We start from the raw sequence: 18654 nt of genomic DNA, 5'->3' as shown, positions 1-18654 counted from the left end.
AATCAAGACATAAATAAAACAGTTGTTATAAAAATATATATATTTAGTAGTATAATTACCCGGAGACACTCTGAAAAGAGCACTTTATATTTTGAGTAATCATTTTAAAAAAATAAGAAAATGTTCAAGAAACTGATGGTAATTACTTGATTGATTATACTAATTGGCTTTATGTAGGTTCAGAGCAAATATTACATTCTGAACTGCTATTTATTGAGATTACTTTAAAATTTACTATCATACTTCTTCTTGATCTGAAAGCCAACAGTCAAGCTGTACTATGTCAATTTTTGTAACCAATCATGATGAAAATGTCTTAAGAGTGGATCAGTCTGGATCTACATTAAAAACTAATCATTAAAGGAGTACTGAGTGATATGAGATACAGGCAATACGAAGGAGAAAAGATGAATATAAGTAAAGCATGGGAAAGGAGGAGGAACACACTAATGAATCAGACACACACACTAATGCCCGCAAATAACCCACAGAGACAGAGAAAGTACCTGGAAAGCTGTGAGTGCGCCAGTCCCTGGGTTATACAGGCATCGCAGCGAAGGCATGCTGTCCGCCAGGCTGGAGCAGCCCAGCCACAGAGACCTGGGCATAGAGCACTGCAGAAAGAGGACAACTATGAGATGGGACAGTATGAGACAGGATGGCACAGATTACAGGAATTTTTAAGGCTTGCCTGAACACAATATTCCAGTTGCAGCTGACCTTTATGATAGAAACATCTTTAAGAAACACACTACTTACTGGTTCTAACCCCAGGGAGAAACCCAAAAGGGGCAGCAGTGGCCAAAAGGCAAGGGGGTAAAAGAAGTTATCGCTCAAAAAACCAAACATTTAGTCAAAAAAATTTTGTCCCTATTCTTCTATGTATCAGTCTAAAGGAAATCTACTTCTTAATCCAGTTGATCAATTATTTTCCTCTATGCACCTCAACTCAGTTCCCGTAAACTCACCACAGGGTGTAATACTGAGGCAACTAAGCAGAAAGGGGAGAAGTTCACAGAAGCGTTACAATATTAGGAATGGTAAATTAGAAAACAAAACACTAAAGAGGGTTTGTTTTTTGTTTTTTGTTTTTTTTTGAAGGAAAAGAAAAAGTATTGTATCCCTATGGCTTTGACAGCAACAAACTCTGCACAGTTTGCATATATTTTATGTGTCTTGTTAGTTTGCTATTCATTAACCAAAATGCACAGTTACCATAGCAGCTGCCTCTTCATCTTTCCAGATGGATTAGGGGTGTGTGGGGGGTGGGGGGCGTAACAGGGGGAGAAGAAACAACCCAAACAGAAGGGAAAAACAACAAAGAAAGAGAGCAGGGACACAGAGAGAAAGAAAGGAAAGAGAGAAAGGAGAGAGGAAGAGGAGAAGAGAAGAGAAGAGGACACCTAGAAAGCTGTTGGTAGTAAAACCTTCTAAACAAACAAACAAAAAATACATAAGAATGTAGATATATATATATATAATGGTGTATTCAGTAGTCAAAAGAGATAGAAATTACAATTTCTAGTAGCTCTAACTAATTGACATTAGTATTATTGCACCTATAGCTTTGAAGGAAACCAAAACTATTTTTACATTCTTCATGTTTCTCTAAAAGTCTCCCAGGCTGAGGTTTTATCCATCAACTTGAGTGCTATTACATGTCTAATAATAACTAAAAAACTAAATACCTAATCACGATACACATAAAAACAGGGATACATATTTTAAAATATAGTAGTCAATATAGGTAACATTAAACCTTAAATTACAGACTTTGAAATACTTTACATCATCATGACTTTTTTTCTCCTTAAAACAATATAGTTGTAGAAATTAATATTGGGAAGCAAAATATAGTATTCACTGTTTACACCATCAAAAACTGATAAAAAGATAATGAGAGCTATGCAAGGGGTTTGTGCCTATGGTCCATGCTACTCAGAATACTGAGATGGGTGGATCGTTTGAGCCCAGGAGTTCAAATCGAGCCTGGGTAGCACAGCAAGATCCTGTCTCTTAACTAAATAAAGATAGATAATGGGCTGCAAATAAATCCAAAGGAGATCTATGTAGATCCCCTGCTTTTAGATCATTATCCTCATTTTATTTACCACCCATAGGACTACGCTTAATACATTATACTCATTTTATAGTTAAGGTGACTGATGCCCAGGAAAAATTAAGTATTTATCCATGATCATGAATTTACAAAGTAAGGAAGTAGGGACTAGAATCTTGGCCTGTTGCTTTCTAGTGCAGAACTCTTCCTCCTGCCTCTATCCATCCCTCAGTCACAAAGTGGACATTGGGCTTTAAAAGAAGGGTATCTGCTAAAGGAATCACTAGATAACATACCAAGCAAAACAGCTAAACTGCTTTGAATTACTCCAACAATCTCTGAACTTTGTTCACTGTTTCCAACGTTTCTTCACCTTGAGCTACAATCCCTTTTATAAACAGCAGCTAAATAGAATAAATAATTGTCTTCACTTTGTTATCATGTCACTCTCATCAACAGTTCATAAGGGCTCCCTATAACTACTGCACGAAATGCAAGCACTCTATCAATCTGACATTTCCCCCACCGCCAACATCAACTCACCTTCTCTAATCTTCTAATTGACCCAGGCACTCTAGCTAACTACCTACCTTGATACTTTGTTCAAATACTCATCTTAACCCTACTTCTTTAAACTTAGAATTTCCTTCTCTCTCACCCTGCCAATCCACATGTACCATTTACATCAATATCTCCTTAGAATTATGTATACTAATTTCAGTCTCTGCCAGTGGTTCTTAGCAGCAGAGATTCTCATATTGGAAGGCGAAGGCAACAGAAAAAGAATGGAGAAAATAGGGTAAAAAAAAAAAGCTTCCTTGCTGTTGAGAATCACATTCTACTCATATTACTTCTCTGTAAGTATTAAGAATGCTTTGCTAATTTTTGCAAGTAAATGATATTAAAATTTTCTTAAGGCTAATATTTTAATCATTTATTCAACAAATACTTATTAAATGCTTTTCTGGTAGTAGATACTGTCCTGGGGCTGAATGTGGTGGCTCAATCCTATAATCCCAGTACTTTGGAAGGGCAAGGCAAGTGGATCCCTTGAGCCTAGAAGTTCAAGACCAGCCCTGGCAACATGGGAGACCCCATCTCTACAAAAAATCAAAAAAATAACTGGGCATGGTGGCACACACCTGTAGTCCCAGCTACTTGGGGAGGCTGAGATGGGAGGACCGCTTGAGCCAGGGATATCAGGGCATCAATGAGCAGTGATCACGCCACTACACACCAGCCTGGGCAACAAAGCAAAACCCTGTTGAAAGAAAGAAGAAACAGAAGGAAGAAAGGGAAGAAAGGGAAGGAAGGAAGGGAGGAAGGGAGGGAGGGAGGGAGGGAGAGAGGGAGGGAAGGAGGGAGGGAAGAAAACAAACAAACAAACCAACAAACAAACTGTCCTGGGCACTAGGGCTAAACAATGGACAAAAAACCCCACAAAAATCCCTGTCTTTGTGGAACTTACATTCTAGTGACTTTCTCTCAACCTTAAATTTGGGCATGGTGGCACATGTGTATAATCCCAGCTAGTCAGAAGGCTGAAACAGGAGAATCACTTGAACCTGGGAGGCGGAGGTTGCAGTGAGCCAAGACCAAGCCACTGCACTCCAGCCTGGGTCTATATTGAAAATCCTTGGCTGGGTGCGGTGGCTCACACCTGTAACCCTAGCACTTTGGAAGGCCAAGGCAGGCAGATCATTTGAGGTCAGGAGTTCGAAACCAGCCTGGCCAACATGGTGAAACCCTGTCTCTACTAAAAATACAAAAATTAGCCGGGTGTGGTGGCAGGCGCTTGTAATCCCAGCTACTCAGGAGCCTGAGGCAGGAGAAATGATCAAATCGGGGAGGCAGAGGTTACAGTGAGCCGAGGTTAAGCCACTGCACTCCAGCCTGGGCAACACAGTGAGACCCTGTCTTAAAAAAAAAAAATTCCTTAACATAAAAGTAACTCATTATTATAAGAAATGCGGTACACAGGTCAGGCATGGTAGCTCACGCCTGTAATCCCAGCACTTTGGGAGGCCGAGGCGGGCGGAACAAAAGATCAAGAGATCAAGACCATCCTGGCCAACATGGTGAAACCCCGTCTCTACTAAAAATACAAAAGTTAGCTGGGTATGGTGGCGCGTGCCTGTAGTCCCAGCTACTCAGGAGGCTGAGGCAGGAGAATCGCTTAAACCCAGAAGGCGGAGGTTACAGTGAGCTGAGATTGTGCCACTGCACTCCAGCCTGGCGACAGAACAAGGCTCCATCTCAAAAAAAAAAAGAAAAAAGAAATGGAAATGCTGTACGTATGCAATTGGTTAAGGTTCTGTGTATGCTGGGTAGAAAAAAGTCTCACAGTCATTCAGAAGGAAAGACTGAATTTGAGAAAAAGAGAAGTCAGAAGTGGGTATAAATAAAAAGAGCATGAAAAACACAGGAAAATGACAAAGGAAACAGTGGAAGAAAATCGAGGAGGCACTGGAAGATAGCATGTCACTTCTCCTACTTCCCTTCACAAGAGGGCAGGTGACGACGTATACACTTTTAACCATACCAAAGCCATCTGCATGACAAGCACAGCTGGGTCTAGAAACCAACCAGAACTCTTTCATTCACAGACTTGGGGCTCTTTTTTAAATTAAAATATACATATTTATTTTTTGAATGTTCCTTGGTAAGTTTTTAAGGCCTTCCTCTCATGAATGATTTGTTTCCTCCTTTTTACATAAAAATCTGTGTTATTTTTGTAGTACGTACTTGATAAATTCTCTGAGTTTACTTACTTGTTCTAACACTCTTCCTCATTCATTTATCCCTATCCTCCATCAAAACTACTAACAACGAAGAATTTGAAAGTGCTTACCCCATCCCCTTAAACTAAAATTCCCAAAGAAAATTATAATCAATAATGAGCCACATACACCCAGGAACGCCACTAGATATACTGGTGTGATTTCCAAAATAGCATTAACTTGCAAACACCACACAGAGGATGCATTCTCGATTATTACAAGACAATTGGTGTGGTATGAAAACTGCACTTGAATATAGTCAAATCTGCACGTTACCATAAGATTTTATATATTACAGCTCAATTTAAAAACTAATCTTCAAATTGGTTTGCATTGTAACAATTAATCTTATCCATACTGGTAAATGGCACTTAACACTGAGAAAAAATATAATTACAAAATAAATGGAGTAGGCTATAACTTTTACTCTACTTCTTTCCCTTCTATCTTCACATTTAGAAGCATTTTCTAAACAAAGGGGAAAATAGCAAATTTGGGCAATGAGAAACACAGTGGAAAGGACTGCCATTTTGGTTACTATCCTTATTAATTCTATACATTTCAGGGCCATTCTGATTGGTCAGTTTCTGACAACTATGTAAGACGTTTTCTGCCCTTCAACATTTAATAAATAATGCCCTTTAAAATTTACCTTTAAAATACCTGAAAAGCACATAGTTTTCTACTGAAAGTTTGGACTGTTTTTGTTGTTTTTCCTTGCAAATTATATTTAAATTCCTAACATTTTCTTTTCATACTTAATTTTTTTTTCCTTTCTTTCCTTTTACTGAGACAGAGTCTCACTCTCTTGCCCAAGCTGGAGTGCAGTGGCATGATCACAGCTCACTGCACCCTTGACCTCCTGGGCTTAAGCAATCCTCCTGCCTCAGTCTGCCCAGTAGCTGGGACTACAGGCATGCACCACCACGCCTGGCTAAAGAAATTTTTTTTAATTAAAAAAAAAAAAAAAGCAGGTTCTAAACTAAGCAGCAACTACACATTCTTTTGTTTAAATATTTAACTTCTGTTAAGTGTTAAATAACTTCTAAATCACCTACTCCTTAAATGCAGTCTCAAAAGCTATGACAAAGTTAATATATATGCCTGCATCCTACACAAATCCAGCCCTGCACAGCACATATTAGTTTCTTCAACTCAGTTCCCACCCACCTAACCTCACCCCAGTTGACTCTCCTTTGCAAAATCAAAGAAAGTTGAAGAGTATAACAAGGTATTACAATTGTTGCTATCCAACTGAATGACTTCACTAGCCTTTAAAAAAGCATACACAGCACAGAAAAAAATAAGACTGAATATGTTTTCTACTACCTGAATCAGAAAAAAAACTGAAATGTTGCAATGCGATAGTAAAGACATGGAATCAACCCAGGTACCCATCAATGGAAGACTGGATAAAGAAAATGTGGTATACATATACCATGGAATACTAAGTAGCCATAAAAAATAATGAAATCATGTCCTTTGCAGAACACAGATGCAGCTGGAAGCCATTATCCTAAGTGAACTAATGCAGAAACAGAAAACCAAACACCACATATTCTCACTTACACATAGGAACAAAACCTTCAGTACACATGGACATAAAGAAGGGAACAGACACTGAGGAATATAAAAGGTGGCAGGACAAAAGGGGTAAAGCTTGAAAAAACTACCTATGGGTACTTTGCACTCTCTACCTGGCTAAGATTCACTTGGACTCCAAACCTCAGCATCGTGCAGTATACCTCTGTAACAAACCTGCACATATACCCCAATTTTAAAATAAAAGTTGAAAAAACAAGATTGCAACGAAGGGCCTCCAGCGCATCAAGAAGAATATAGTATCTAGTGCCCATCAGGTTCAATGGCTCAATTCATTTACACAAAGAACACTGAAAATCTCAACTCTTCCCCCTACACTTGGCTCTCTGGAGTAATGTCACAGATCCCCTTCACTGATAGCCCTGCAGGCAAAGGGCTAGCCTCAGCATTTACTATATGAAAGCAGAATGACAAAATCTCCTAAATTCAGGTCCCTGTTGGTCAACTTCTAGGAGTAATAGAAGCTATAATAATCAACAATAAAAAGATTGCTGTACTGAGAGTTTACGTATCCTTAAGCCATAGAATAGAAGAATTCCCTTTTCACTACTATATCAACTAAGAAATTCAGAAAACTACAGTATTCCATAGTAATGTAATACCTCAGACTTTACCTACAAATTCAATGATTGCCTCTTAAGAATCCCAATTTAGTTCACTCCAAAAACAAAACTCCCACCTGTCAGATAGGATAATCATATCTACCCAGCCTTATTGCACAAGGTTGTGGTAAAACTAAAACAAGGATTCTTTTTTTTTTCTTTCACACAGAGTTTTACTCTTGTTGCCCAGGCTGGAGTGCAGTGGCGTGATCTCGGCTCACTGCAACCTCCGCCTCCTGGGTTCAAGCGATTCTTCTGACTCAGCCTCCCGAGTAGCTGGGACTACCTGCATGCACCACCACGCCTGGCTAATTTTTTATTTTTAGTAGAGACGGACGGGGTTTCCCCACGTTAGCCAGGCTGGTCTCAAACTCCTGAACTCAGGTGATCCACCGGCCTTGGCCTCCCAAATTGCTGGGATTACAGGCATAAGCCACCTCGCCTGGTTAAAATAAGGATTCTAAAAGTTGTGAAGTACAAAAGGAAAAAATATAAATGGCATCATCACCAGGAACAGGATTCCATGAATGCCACTTGCATTTCAAACTGTTCTGGGAAGCCACTTACTTTTTCATTACCAAAGTGGGCACAGGTGGAGTACAAAAAGAGGATAAAAGTTTACTGGGAATAAACTGTCTGCCAGGCATTGTACTAGATCCCTTAAGTACATTATTTCATTTAAGCATTACTATCTTGTCAAAGAATTATTAGTATTTTCACCTTAACAAGAGAGTACACTCAAGTTCAGCGAAGTTACAGTGCCTAAATGGCAATGGCAGAAAAATAATACTCAAACGTGTTTGTCTCCACAAATCCATAGACTCACTACTACAAAAACCTACTCTCAAGTAGTTTACACTCTATTTCAAGGAAATAAATTACTAACAAATAGTAACTACAAGGAAAAATTTAACAATGTACTAAATTGTGTTAGACAACAGTTACTAAAAGTTTAGGTAAATTTTCAAATATTTAGAAAAGCTCAGTCACAGACTTTAATTTTATTGTAGCACTTGTTACTATACATGTATAACAAACTAACAAGCTGCATCTGTATAACATTATCTGTATAACAAACAACCTTTGTTAGTTAGCTTTGTTAGTCTAACAATTCATTGTTCTGCAATGAATTGCAGAACGAGCTCTTCCGCAATTCATTCACTTGTATAACAAACTAGTAAGGTGAATAAGACCCAGAGAGGGTCAGGTAAGATGGCTCATGTGTATAATCCTAACACTTTGGGAGGCCAAGGTGGGAGGTCTGCTTGACCAGGAGTTCAAGACCAGCATAGTCAACATAGCTAGATCCCATCTCTATTTTTATGAAAAATTTTAAAATAAAACAATTTAACTTAGTTAAAAAAAAAAAAAACAAACAAACAGAGAGACCTAGGGAGGTTAAATAAATTACACGTTGATGAATATTTAGTAAGCAGCAAAGATGGGATTCAAAACTAGATATCCTGACTATCTACAACAGTATTACATTAAAATGGCACTTTAAAAGTTAAACATGGAGTTATGGGTGCAGCACAGCAACATGGCACAAGTATACATATGTAACAAACCTGCACGTTATGCACATGTACCCTAGAACTTAAAGTACAATAATAATAAAAAATAAAAAATAAAAATTTAAAATAAATAAATTAATTAATTAATTAATTTAAAAAAAAAAAGAAATGGGAAGCCAAAATAGTTTAGGGGCACAGGAATGACTACACAAACTAAAGAAAGAAATTGCACCCAAGAGGTTATTATATTCATTAAAGTCATGGCCATGGAGAAAATAACGTACATCAAAAGGACCAACAGGACTGGATGACTGATTATAACGAAAAATGGGAGATGAGTCAGAAATAACGTCAACAGTTCAAACTTGAATGACTAGAACAGTAGTGGTAGTGACAGACACTGGTAAACTGAAACTCGTTTGGAGGGTGCAGGGAGTAACTAAGTTCAGAAATCATGAATTTGATGTGATAGTAAACCTCTAGTACGTAAGAAAAATATGGCATGAAAATGTAAGTATAAACCTGTAACGATTACAGAGATGTGGGAGTAAGTGACTTCTGTGTAAGTAATAACAAACTAAGTTAAAAGCATTTGTTGTAAAAACACCAGTGAGTTTTCCAAAATAAAATTTAACTGATACGTCTCCCCCTTCTCCTTTCCTACCTGAACAGTTCAATAGCCATTAGGTGAGTACAGGCAAAGTAGGTATCCAGCTAAGTGGCAGAGAGTTAACTACAGTGGCCCAATACAGGCTTTTGGAGTCCAAGTGGTATGAGAAGGGTATCCCCGGAGGGAAAACGATGGGGCACATAGTTTCAGGTCCTAAGCAGAATGATAGGAAAAAAAATCTGCTGGGAGGGGGACCCAGCATGAGGTAACAGCCCTAATGGAACAAGTAAGGCTTCCACATAGGAACCGTAACAGCAGTGAGCGGGATGATGAGGATGTCCACATCCTCCAGGGCAGTGGAGGGTGGGGGGATGGCAGTGAGGGTTCCCCATGTCAGCAGAAGAAGGCATGCATTAACAGAGGGAGAGGCAGTGGTCCAGCAATGAGTTTCAGACCCAGTGGAGTGAGGAGGGTGGAAGGGGCAGCCAAGTGCAAGCTGTCAGATCCCAAAAGGGTTAGGAAGGCATGCATATGAAGTATGGGGTGAGAAATAGAGTGAGAGATACATCAGCAACAAGAGATGGATTATACAGGAAGATTGATCAAATAAAGGTGGCAGATCAAATACAGAGGATAATAAGAGCTAGGTTTCTCATAATCAGAAAAACAAGTTACAAGTACAGAAAGGAAGAAAACTAGAATATTACATTGCTGAACTAGAACTGAGGAATTGAGGATGTTGTTGTAAGCTGAAAGCTTACAATGTATTACACAGAGAAATTCCTAGGTAAATAATACATTTATGATATACATATGGACACATATACCCACAGACACAGACTGACTACCAACTGAGAGGGCCTAGGAGCAACCTAATAGCAACAAACACATTTAATGATTCAAAATATCACTCTCCACTAAAAGGAACCAGAGCGCCTTAGAACAAGGTGAGGGCTTGGACAGGAAAGTTTAAGAGGAGCTTGGAGTATCTTCTTGAGGTGTTCAATGAATGACAGAGACATGTCAAAATAATACAGGGGCCAAAGTGAAAGGCTGAGGCAGGCTACATCTGGGAAAATTAGAATATCAAACTAAATAATGATAATAATGGAAAACTGTGGCAGGCAAACTCTAACATGGCCCCCGATAATTCCCACTGCTTGGTATGCATGCCCTTGAAAAAGGTGATAGGATGTCATTTTCCTAATCAGGTTAAGACTGCAACTTCCATCTTGCTAACAGACTCTATTGCCTTCTTGGCTTGCAAGCTTTGATGAAACAAGCAGTCATACTGTAGATGTCCCCATGGCACAGACCTGACGGTGATCCAGTCAATAAACAACTAAGAATTGAGGCTCTCAGTCCAACAGCCTTTGAAGAAAAGAATTATGCCAGCAACAACAGTAAGCTTGGAAGTGACTTTTTCTCAAAATAAAACCTTCAAATGAGACCTCAACCCTGGACAACACCTTGATTATGGTCTTGTGAGAGAGATTCTAAAGCAGAACACCCAGGTCAGCTGTGCCCAGACTCCTGACTGAAAGAAACTGTGAGGTACTGGCCAGACACGGTGGCTCACACTTGTAATCCCAGCACTTTGGGAGGCCGAGGCGGGTGGATCACCTGAGGTCAGGAATTCAAGATCAGCCTGGTCAACATGGGGAAACCCTGTCTCTACTAAAAATACAAACATTAGCCAGGCATGGTGGTGTGTGCCTGTAATCCCAGCTACTCGGGAGGCTGAGGCAGGAGAATTGCTGGAACCTGGAAGACAGAGGTTGCAGAGCCGAGATCGCACCACTGCACTCCAGCCTGGGCGACAGAGCGAAATTCCGTATCAAAAAAAAAAAAAGAAAAGAAACTGTGAGGTATTACGAGGTATTACATGTATGTTAGGTTACAGATATGTTAATTAGCTTGATTGTGACAAGCATTTTACAATGAATATGTATATGAAAATATCATGTTGTACGCCTTAAATATAATTTTTGTTTGCCAGGAGGGCGGGTCGGAGGAGAGCATGAGGGAAAAGAGCTGATGCATGCTGGGCTTAATACCTAAGTGATGGGTTGACAGATGCAGCAAACCACTGTGGCATATGTTTACCTACGTAACAAACCTGCACATCCTGCACATGTACCCCAGAACATAAAAAATATATACAAAATAATTTTTGTTTGCCAATTATACAGCAATAAAGCCAGGGAGAAAAAATATAAACATGTATGTTTGGCAAAAAAACACAAATATGAGAAAATTCTAGAAGAGGTCTAAACTATTGCCAAGGTATATCATGCTCTCAGTTTGGGAGGTGGCATTCTGAAATACTAGAGCTCATAAAAATTTATTGAAAATAAGTACTAAGTTTTAATTTTTCTATATATTTTTGAAAAAATTAATATCGTAATAACTATTTGCCACTTAAAGTTTAAATACAACTCACTTGTAAATCTCCCCCCCAAAAATATAAATGTCTGTGTTTTTGTTTTTGTTTTTGAGACAGTCTTGTTCTGTCACTCAGGCTGGAGTGCAGTGGCACAATATTGGCTCACTGCAACCTCCGCCTCTCGGGTTCAAGTGATTGTCTTGCCTCAGCCTCCCAAGTAGCTGGGATTACAGGCGCCCACCACCACACCCAGCTAATTTTTTGTATTTTTAGTAGAGATGGGGTTTCACCATATTGGCCAGGCTGGTCTTGAACTCCTGGCCTCAAATGACCCACCTGCCTTGGCCTCTCAAAGTGCTGGAATTACTGGTGTGAGCCACTGTGCCCAGCCCAAATGTGTGTGTTATTATAAGCCACTCAATTTGCGGTAATTTGTTATGTAATAATAGATAACTAATAAAATAAGCCACTGAATAAAGTTGAAACCTATGACTCCATTAATGACATAAAAATTAAACTGGGGACAAGCATGGTGGGTCACACCTGTAACCCAGCAGATTGCTTGAGGCCAGGAATTAGAGACCAGTCAGAGCAACATTTTGAGATCCTGCCTCTACAAAAAGAATTAGGGGGGGGGGGAAAGGCATGGTGACACGCATCTATAGTTCCAGCTACTTGGGAGACTGAGGCAGGAAGATCACTTGAGCCCAGGAGTTACAATGAGGATCACACCACTGCACTCCACCCTGAGTGAAAGAACAAGACCCTATCTCTAATTTAAAATAAAATGAAACAAAATATGAACTGGAAGTTTGATAAGGAGGAGGATGCTTAAATAATTTCAAAATAACCTCCCCACAAAATACTACTTCATTTTAATCGGAAAAATATAAAGTTAATTCTACAGTGGGGAAAAAAAACCCTGATATCTTAATCAAGTAATCAACATTAATATCACCAATAATGGAACAAATTCACATTATGTGTCACCTCATAGTATTCAATAAAAACACAACATCTCCTCTGTGATATTCCTGTCGAAGACACCTAACCTGGATCTAATCATGAGAAAACATCAAAAAAACCCAATTTGAAAAATGTTCTGCAAAATAACTGGCATGTAATCCTCAAAAATGTCAATGTTATGAAAGCCAAGGAAAGACTGAAGAACTGTGCCAGACTAAACAAGACTAAAGAGGTATGACAACTAAACGTACATGTGATCCTGAACTAGATCTTTATGCTATTATATAAAGGACATTGATTGAGATTACTAGAGAAACCTGAATGGGGTCTACGGATTAGATGACAAAATAATATACCAATAATAATTTCCTTAACTCTGATGGTTGTTATTGGGTTATATGGGAGAATGTTCTGGTTTGTAGGAAATACACAAAGAATTCAGAGGTGATGGGACATCATCTCAGAACCTTATTCTGAAATGGCTTATGGGAAAAAAAAACACAATTTGCATTTTACTTGCAACTCTTCTGTAGTTTAAGAATGTTTAAAAATAAAACATGGAACATTAATTAAAATACATACTGGGATTTTGCTTTTGGCCATAATGTAGTAATTGTTATCAGATTAAATTTCATGCAGAAAATCACAGAAGCTAAATAAAATACAGAAAACGGAAAGCATGAGAGAGAGAGAACAACTAATACAGCCAAAATTTTAGGAGCGAAGATCCCAGGCAGAAGGGAAATGCATTATGGTTAACCTGACATTCTGTATATAATTTTTCCCCTGCGGCATTTGCTGACTCCTAAATTTTACATGCAGACAGTAAGATGGTGAAAAACCAAGTCTGAAGTGTATTTCAGCAGTCTCATGATGCTATGGAGCCAAAGATTGGAGTATAGGGTGCATATAGGACAAGGTACCCTGGTTTAAAAAAAAAAACACTCAGGCTTTCAGTTGACAGCATGGAAGAGTTACATGAACCAGAAAAATGAAGGGCACCAAAAACAGAGAGGCCTCAACTGAACCAAAGGGATATGTCTGTGAAAAGAACATTCAACACCCTGTGAAGAATGATTTCAGAGTCTCTAACACTTTCATTAAAAAATATCTAGCTCTCAGTGAATAATTATGAAGCATTCAAAGCAAAGAGATCAAATGGCCAAATTAAAAAACAAACAAAAACCAGGGGAAAAGGCAAACAATAAAGTAGATAGATTCAAATGGCTGTCAACAGATGGGTAGATAACTCAAATCTAGTATATGCATACAATGGAATATTATTCAGCCTAATAAAGGATGGAAAATCTGACACATGCTGCAACATGGATGAATCTTGAGGACATTATGCTGAGTGAAATAAGCCAGTCACAAAAAGACAAATACAGTCATGTGACACTTCACAAAGGGGATACATTCTGAGAAATGTGTCAAGCTCGGCTGTGTGATCACAGTGTACTTACACAAATCTAGAAGGCATAATCTACTATACGCCTAGACTATAGGTAGAGCATATTGCTCCTACGCTACAAACAGGAACAGCATGTTACTTTACCAAATATTGTAGGCAACTGCAAGATAGTGGAAAGTATTTGTGTATCTAAAGAGAAAATGTACAGTAAAAATACAGTATAAAAGATTAAAAGGGCCAGGTGCAGTGGCTCCCATCTGTAATCCCAACACTTTGGGAGGCTGAGGCGGGCAGATCGCCTGAGGTCAGGAGTTCCAGACCAGCCTGACCAACATGATGAAACCGAGTCTCTACTAAAAATACAAAATTAGCCAGGCGTGGTGGCGCATGCCTGTAATCCCAGCTACTCGGAAGGCTGAGGCAGGAGAATTGCTTGAACTCAGGAGGCAGAGGTTGCAGTGAGCAGAGATCGTGCCATTTCACTCCAGTCCGGGCAACAAGAGTGAAAACTGTCTCAAAATACAATTCAATACAATACAATACAATACAAACACAATACAAATGGCGGCTGGGTGTCGTGGCTTTGGGAGGCTGAGGTGGGCAGATCCCTTGAGTCCAGGAGTTCAAGACCAGCCTGGGCAACATGGCGAAACCCCATCTCTACAAAAAATACATAAATTAGCCAGGCCTTGTGGTACATGCCTGTAGTCCCAGCTACTTGGGAGGTTGCAGCAGGAGGATCATTTGAGCCTGGGATGCGGAGGCTGAAGTAAGCCGAGATCTCACCAATGCACTCCAGCCTGGGCAACAGAAGACCCTGTCTTAAAAAAAAAAAAAAAAGACAAAAAGATAAAAAATGGGCACTTAACCATGAATGGAGGTTGCAGGACTAGAAGTTGCTCTGGGTGAGTCAGCGAAAGAGTGGTCAATAAACATGAGGGCTAGGACATTACTGTATACTACTATAGACTTTATAATGGTTAAGATGGCCAATAAACTCTGTGCACTTAGGCTAGACTAAATTTATTAAAACATACTTTTGTCTCCTTAGTAATAAACTTAGCTTACTGTGACTTTTTCACTTTATAAATTTTTTTAATTTTTAAAAACTTTTTGACTCTTGTAGTAACACTTAGCTCAAAACACAAACATATTGTATGGCTGTACAAAGATATTTTTCCTTATATCTTTATAAGTTGTTTCATTTATGTATATATACACATATATATATATATATAAAAAACTTAAAACATCTTTGTTAAAAACCAAGACATGAACACACACATTAGCCTAGGCCTACACAGGGTAAGGATCATCAATATCACTGTCTTCTACCTTCACAGCTTATGGCACTGGAAGGTCTTTGGGGGCAATTAACATCCACAGACCTGTCATCTCCTATGACATCAATGTCTTTTTCTGGAATACCTCCTGAAGGACCTGCCCGAGGCTGTTATACTGTTAAGTTTTTTTTAAGAAGTAGAAGTAGTCCACTCTAAAATAACAATAAAGAATACAGTATAGTAAGTACATAAACTGGTAACATAGTTGTTTACTGTCAAGTATTATGTACTGTACATAATTTTATGTACTACACGTTTTTATGACTGGCAGTGCAGCAGGTTCATTTACACCAGTGTCACCACAAACACCTGAATAATGCCTTGCATTATATGTAATGTTACATTGGCTACAATGTCACTAGGTGACAGGAATTTTTCAGCTCCATTATAATCTCAAGGGACCACCATCGTGTACACAGTCCATCACTGACTGAAATGTCATTATACAGTGCATGCCTGTACTGTATAATTCCACTTATATGAGTTACCTAGAGTAGTCAAATTCAGAAAGTAAGATGGTGGTTGCCAGGAGCTGAGAGGTGGGGGGTAATGGAAAGTTGTTATTTAATGAGTATAGAATTTCAGTTTTGCAAGAGGAAAAAGTTCTGAAGACTGGTTGCACAATAATGTGAATGTGCTAAAACTACTGAATTGTACACTTAAAAATGGTTAAGATGGTCAATTTTATGGTATGTATATATTAACACAGTTAAAAACAACAGCCCCCAATGTGAGAAGTAATCATAGACTTTAAAAAAACCATACTGAAGATATTGAACAAAACAGATTAAAAAGTTGCACCAGAAAATTGGAATCTAAAATTTAAAATATGTAACATGAAAATCTCGTATATAAAAAAAGTACAAAAGTTGAAATTAAGAATTCATTAGATTGGTTTAAGAGAAGAAACAAAGCAAGATCACATTCTAATGTTTTATCCTTTGTACTTTCAATTTTGTGAAATATCTCAAAATCTTTTAATGTAAAGTTTTTTTTCCTTTAATGTAAAGATTTTCTCTGGGACATATTCATCTTTTGCATCAAAACCACTTCCCTCAGGCCAGGCACAGTGGCTCACATCTGTAATCCCAGCACTTTGGGAGGCCGAGGCGGGTGGATCACCTGAGGCCAGGAGTCCGAGACCAGCCTGGACAAGATGGTGAAACCCCGTCTCTAATAAAAATACAAAAATTAGCCAGGTGTGGTGGCGGGTGCCTGTAATCCCAGCTACTCGGGAGGTTGAGGCAGAGGTTGCAGTGAGCCGAGATCACACCACTGCACTCTAGCCTGGGCAACAAAGCAAGACTTCATCTCAAAAAAAAACCCAAAAAAACCACTTCCCTCATTTATGTTAATAAGTTCACCTTCAATAAGTTCCTCTGGCTGTATATCTAGAATCTAATGGTGACAGTGTCAATTTTCCTATGGTCAACTATTTCTTCTGTAACTTCATTGACATTTCTCTTGAATTTCAATGAAAGTGTTATCATTTTTTTTGTTACTCTGTTTCATCTCTGTTGGCCAATTTCCACTTTTGATTATCTACTTCTATAAAATATCATGTGGGCTTAACACTGGGAAAGACAACGCAACTATACACTTTATTGTCTGTATATAAACTTAATTGCCAACAGACCTTGAAATAAATAGATTGATGTGTATCTGTTTTTGACATAGTCATGTGTGGACTGGAGAACTAGCAATGAAGTTTGTACTTTACATAGTTACTCATAGTTAATATACTATGGTAACGGAAATTGAACCATGGTGTTGGGTGACTAGTGTCATGTAACTAAACTGTGCTAACTGAAATGTATGCACATTAGAAATATGTAATATGAGGACTGTTAGTACATTAAGTTTAAATAAAATAGAAACTCAAAGTAAAAACAAGCACTAGACTTTAGACTCTACCATAAGGCAATAATTGGTATCAAACTTATCCTCCTACCATCAACAAACTGAACAAAATATGTGAAACATGTATCTCAAGACACTGAACAACAATGCCAGAATGTAATTCCTGAATGACAGGAAACAAATAAGATGGCCTTTAATATTATCCTAGTCTTCTACCTGAAGGTATTGTCCAGGCTACAGCACAAGAAAGGGGAACTCAAACAGAGTACAATGGTACCACTTACTTGAGGAAACAAAATGTATGAAGGCTAAAAAGAATCAGTGAGGCAGAACACTGAAGAATGAGTTATGTAGAAAAAGGTTCCACATAGCTGAATAAGACACCCCTCACTGAGTTCCTGAATACTAAGTCCTGTATGCATACAGTGAAACTCCACAACACTAGGCAAAAAACTACAACAGAGCTATAAGCTTAACAACCAGAAACTACACAGACCTGCAGCACATTTCTGTTCTGACTGGTCAGATTTCAAGAGCCTAATGAATACTTATGACATTCACTAGGAGCCTTAGAAAGCTCACATCTCAGTTGCTGGGATGAACTACACTAGAATAAAAGCTACACTAAAACTATCATAATAAAGCTTAAAATCAGCCACAAGAGCATCAAGCTGATCTGCAAAAAACTTAAGTGCACCAAAATAAACTCAACATCCTTTTAAAAAGATTTTAAAAATACAAATATTCAACAATGTAATATCACAATGTCTACAACTAAACCTAAAATTACAAGACAAGAGGCACAAAATATGGTTTATAACGAGGAGGACTATCAGTCAATGGAAGCAGACTCAGAAAAAAAACTGACAGAGACAATGAAATTAGCAGACCTAAAAATTAAAACAGCTATAGTAAGATAAACATAATGATGTAGGGTATAAAAAAAGAATGAAATAAAGTTTCAAAACTAAAAATACAATGTTTGAAATGACAATTTCATGAAATTGGATTAGCAGCAGATTTAAACTCTGTAGAAGATCAGTGAACCCGAGGACGAAAAAATAAAGCACTAAGAGAAAAAAGACTGAGGAAACAAACTGAACAAAGCTTCAGTGACCTATAGGAAATTGTAAGTGGTTTAACATATGTGTATCTGGTGTCCCAAAAGAAAACTAGAGAAAAGGGATGGGCAGAAGCAGAAAACATATTTGGAAAAATGCATATTTCCAACTATATCTGAAGAATGATAATAGACACAACCTAAACAAAACTATAAAAAGTGCCAGAAATGGCCGGGTGCAGTAGCTCATGGCTATAATCCCAGCACTTTGGGAGGCCAAGGCGGGTCGATCTCTTGAGGTCAGGAGTTCAGCCTGGCCAACATGGTGAAACCCCATCTCTACTGCAAAAACAAAATAGCCAGGTGTAGGGGCTTGCACCTGTAATACCAGCTACTCAGGAGGCTGAAGCAGGAGAATTGCTCGAACCCAGGAGGCAGAGGTTGCAGTGAGCCAAGACTGC

General features: G+C 38.5%; 1 protein-coding gene across 4 annotated transcripts in view; it reads right to left on the bottom strand.

Moving 5' to 3' along the window:
- Positions 1-18654, bottom strand: part of BTRC (beta-transducin repeat containing E3 ubiquitin protein ligase) — a 228348-nt gene that overhangs the window by 141061 nt on the left and 68633 nt on the right. For 3 of the 4 annotated variants that reach the window (XM_011977424.1, XM_011977425.1, XM_011977423.1), the window contains exon 2: positions 507-614. The exons of the other annotated variant lie outside the window; for it this stretch is intronic. In XM_011977424.1, coding sequence (XP_011832814.1) covers positions 507-614 — 108 coding nt within the window. The remainder of the gene's footprint in view (positions 1-506; positions 615-18654) is intronic. 4 annotated transcript variants of the gene reach the window in all.

Source organism: Mandrillus leucophaeus, unplaced genomic scaffold (assembly GCF_000951045.1).
Source record: "Mandrillus leucophaeus isolate KB7577 unplaced genomic scaffold, Mleu.le_1.0 Scaffold18, whole genome shotgun sequence".
Classification (NCBI taxonomy): Eukaryota; Metazoa; Chordata; class Mammalia; order Primates; family Cercopithecidae; genus Mandrillus; species Mandrillus leucophaeus.
This window is presented reverse-complemented; position numbering and strand designations above follow the sequence as displayed.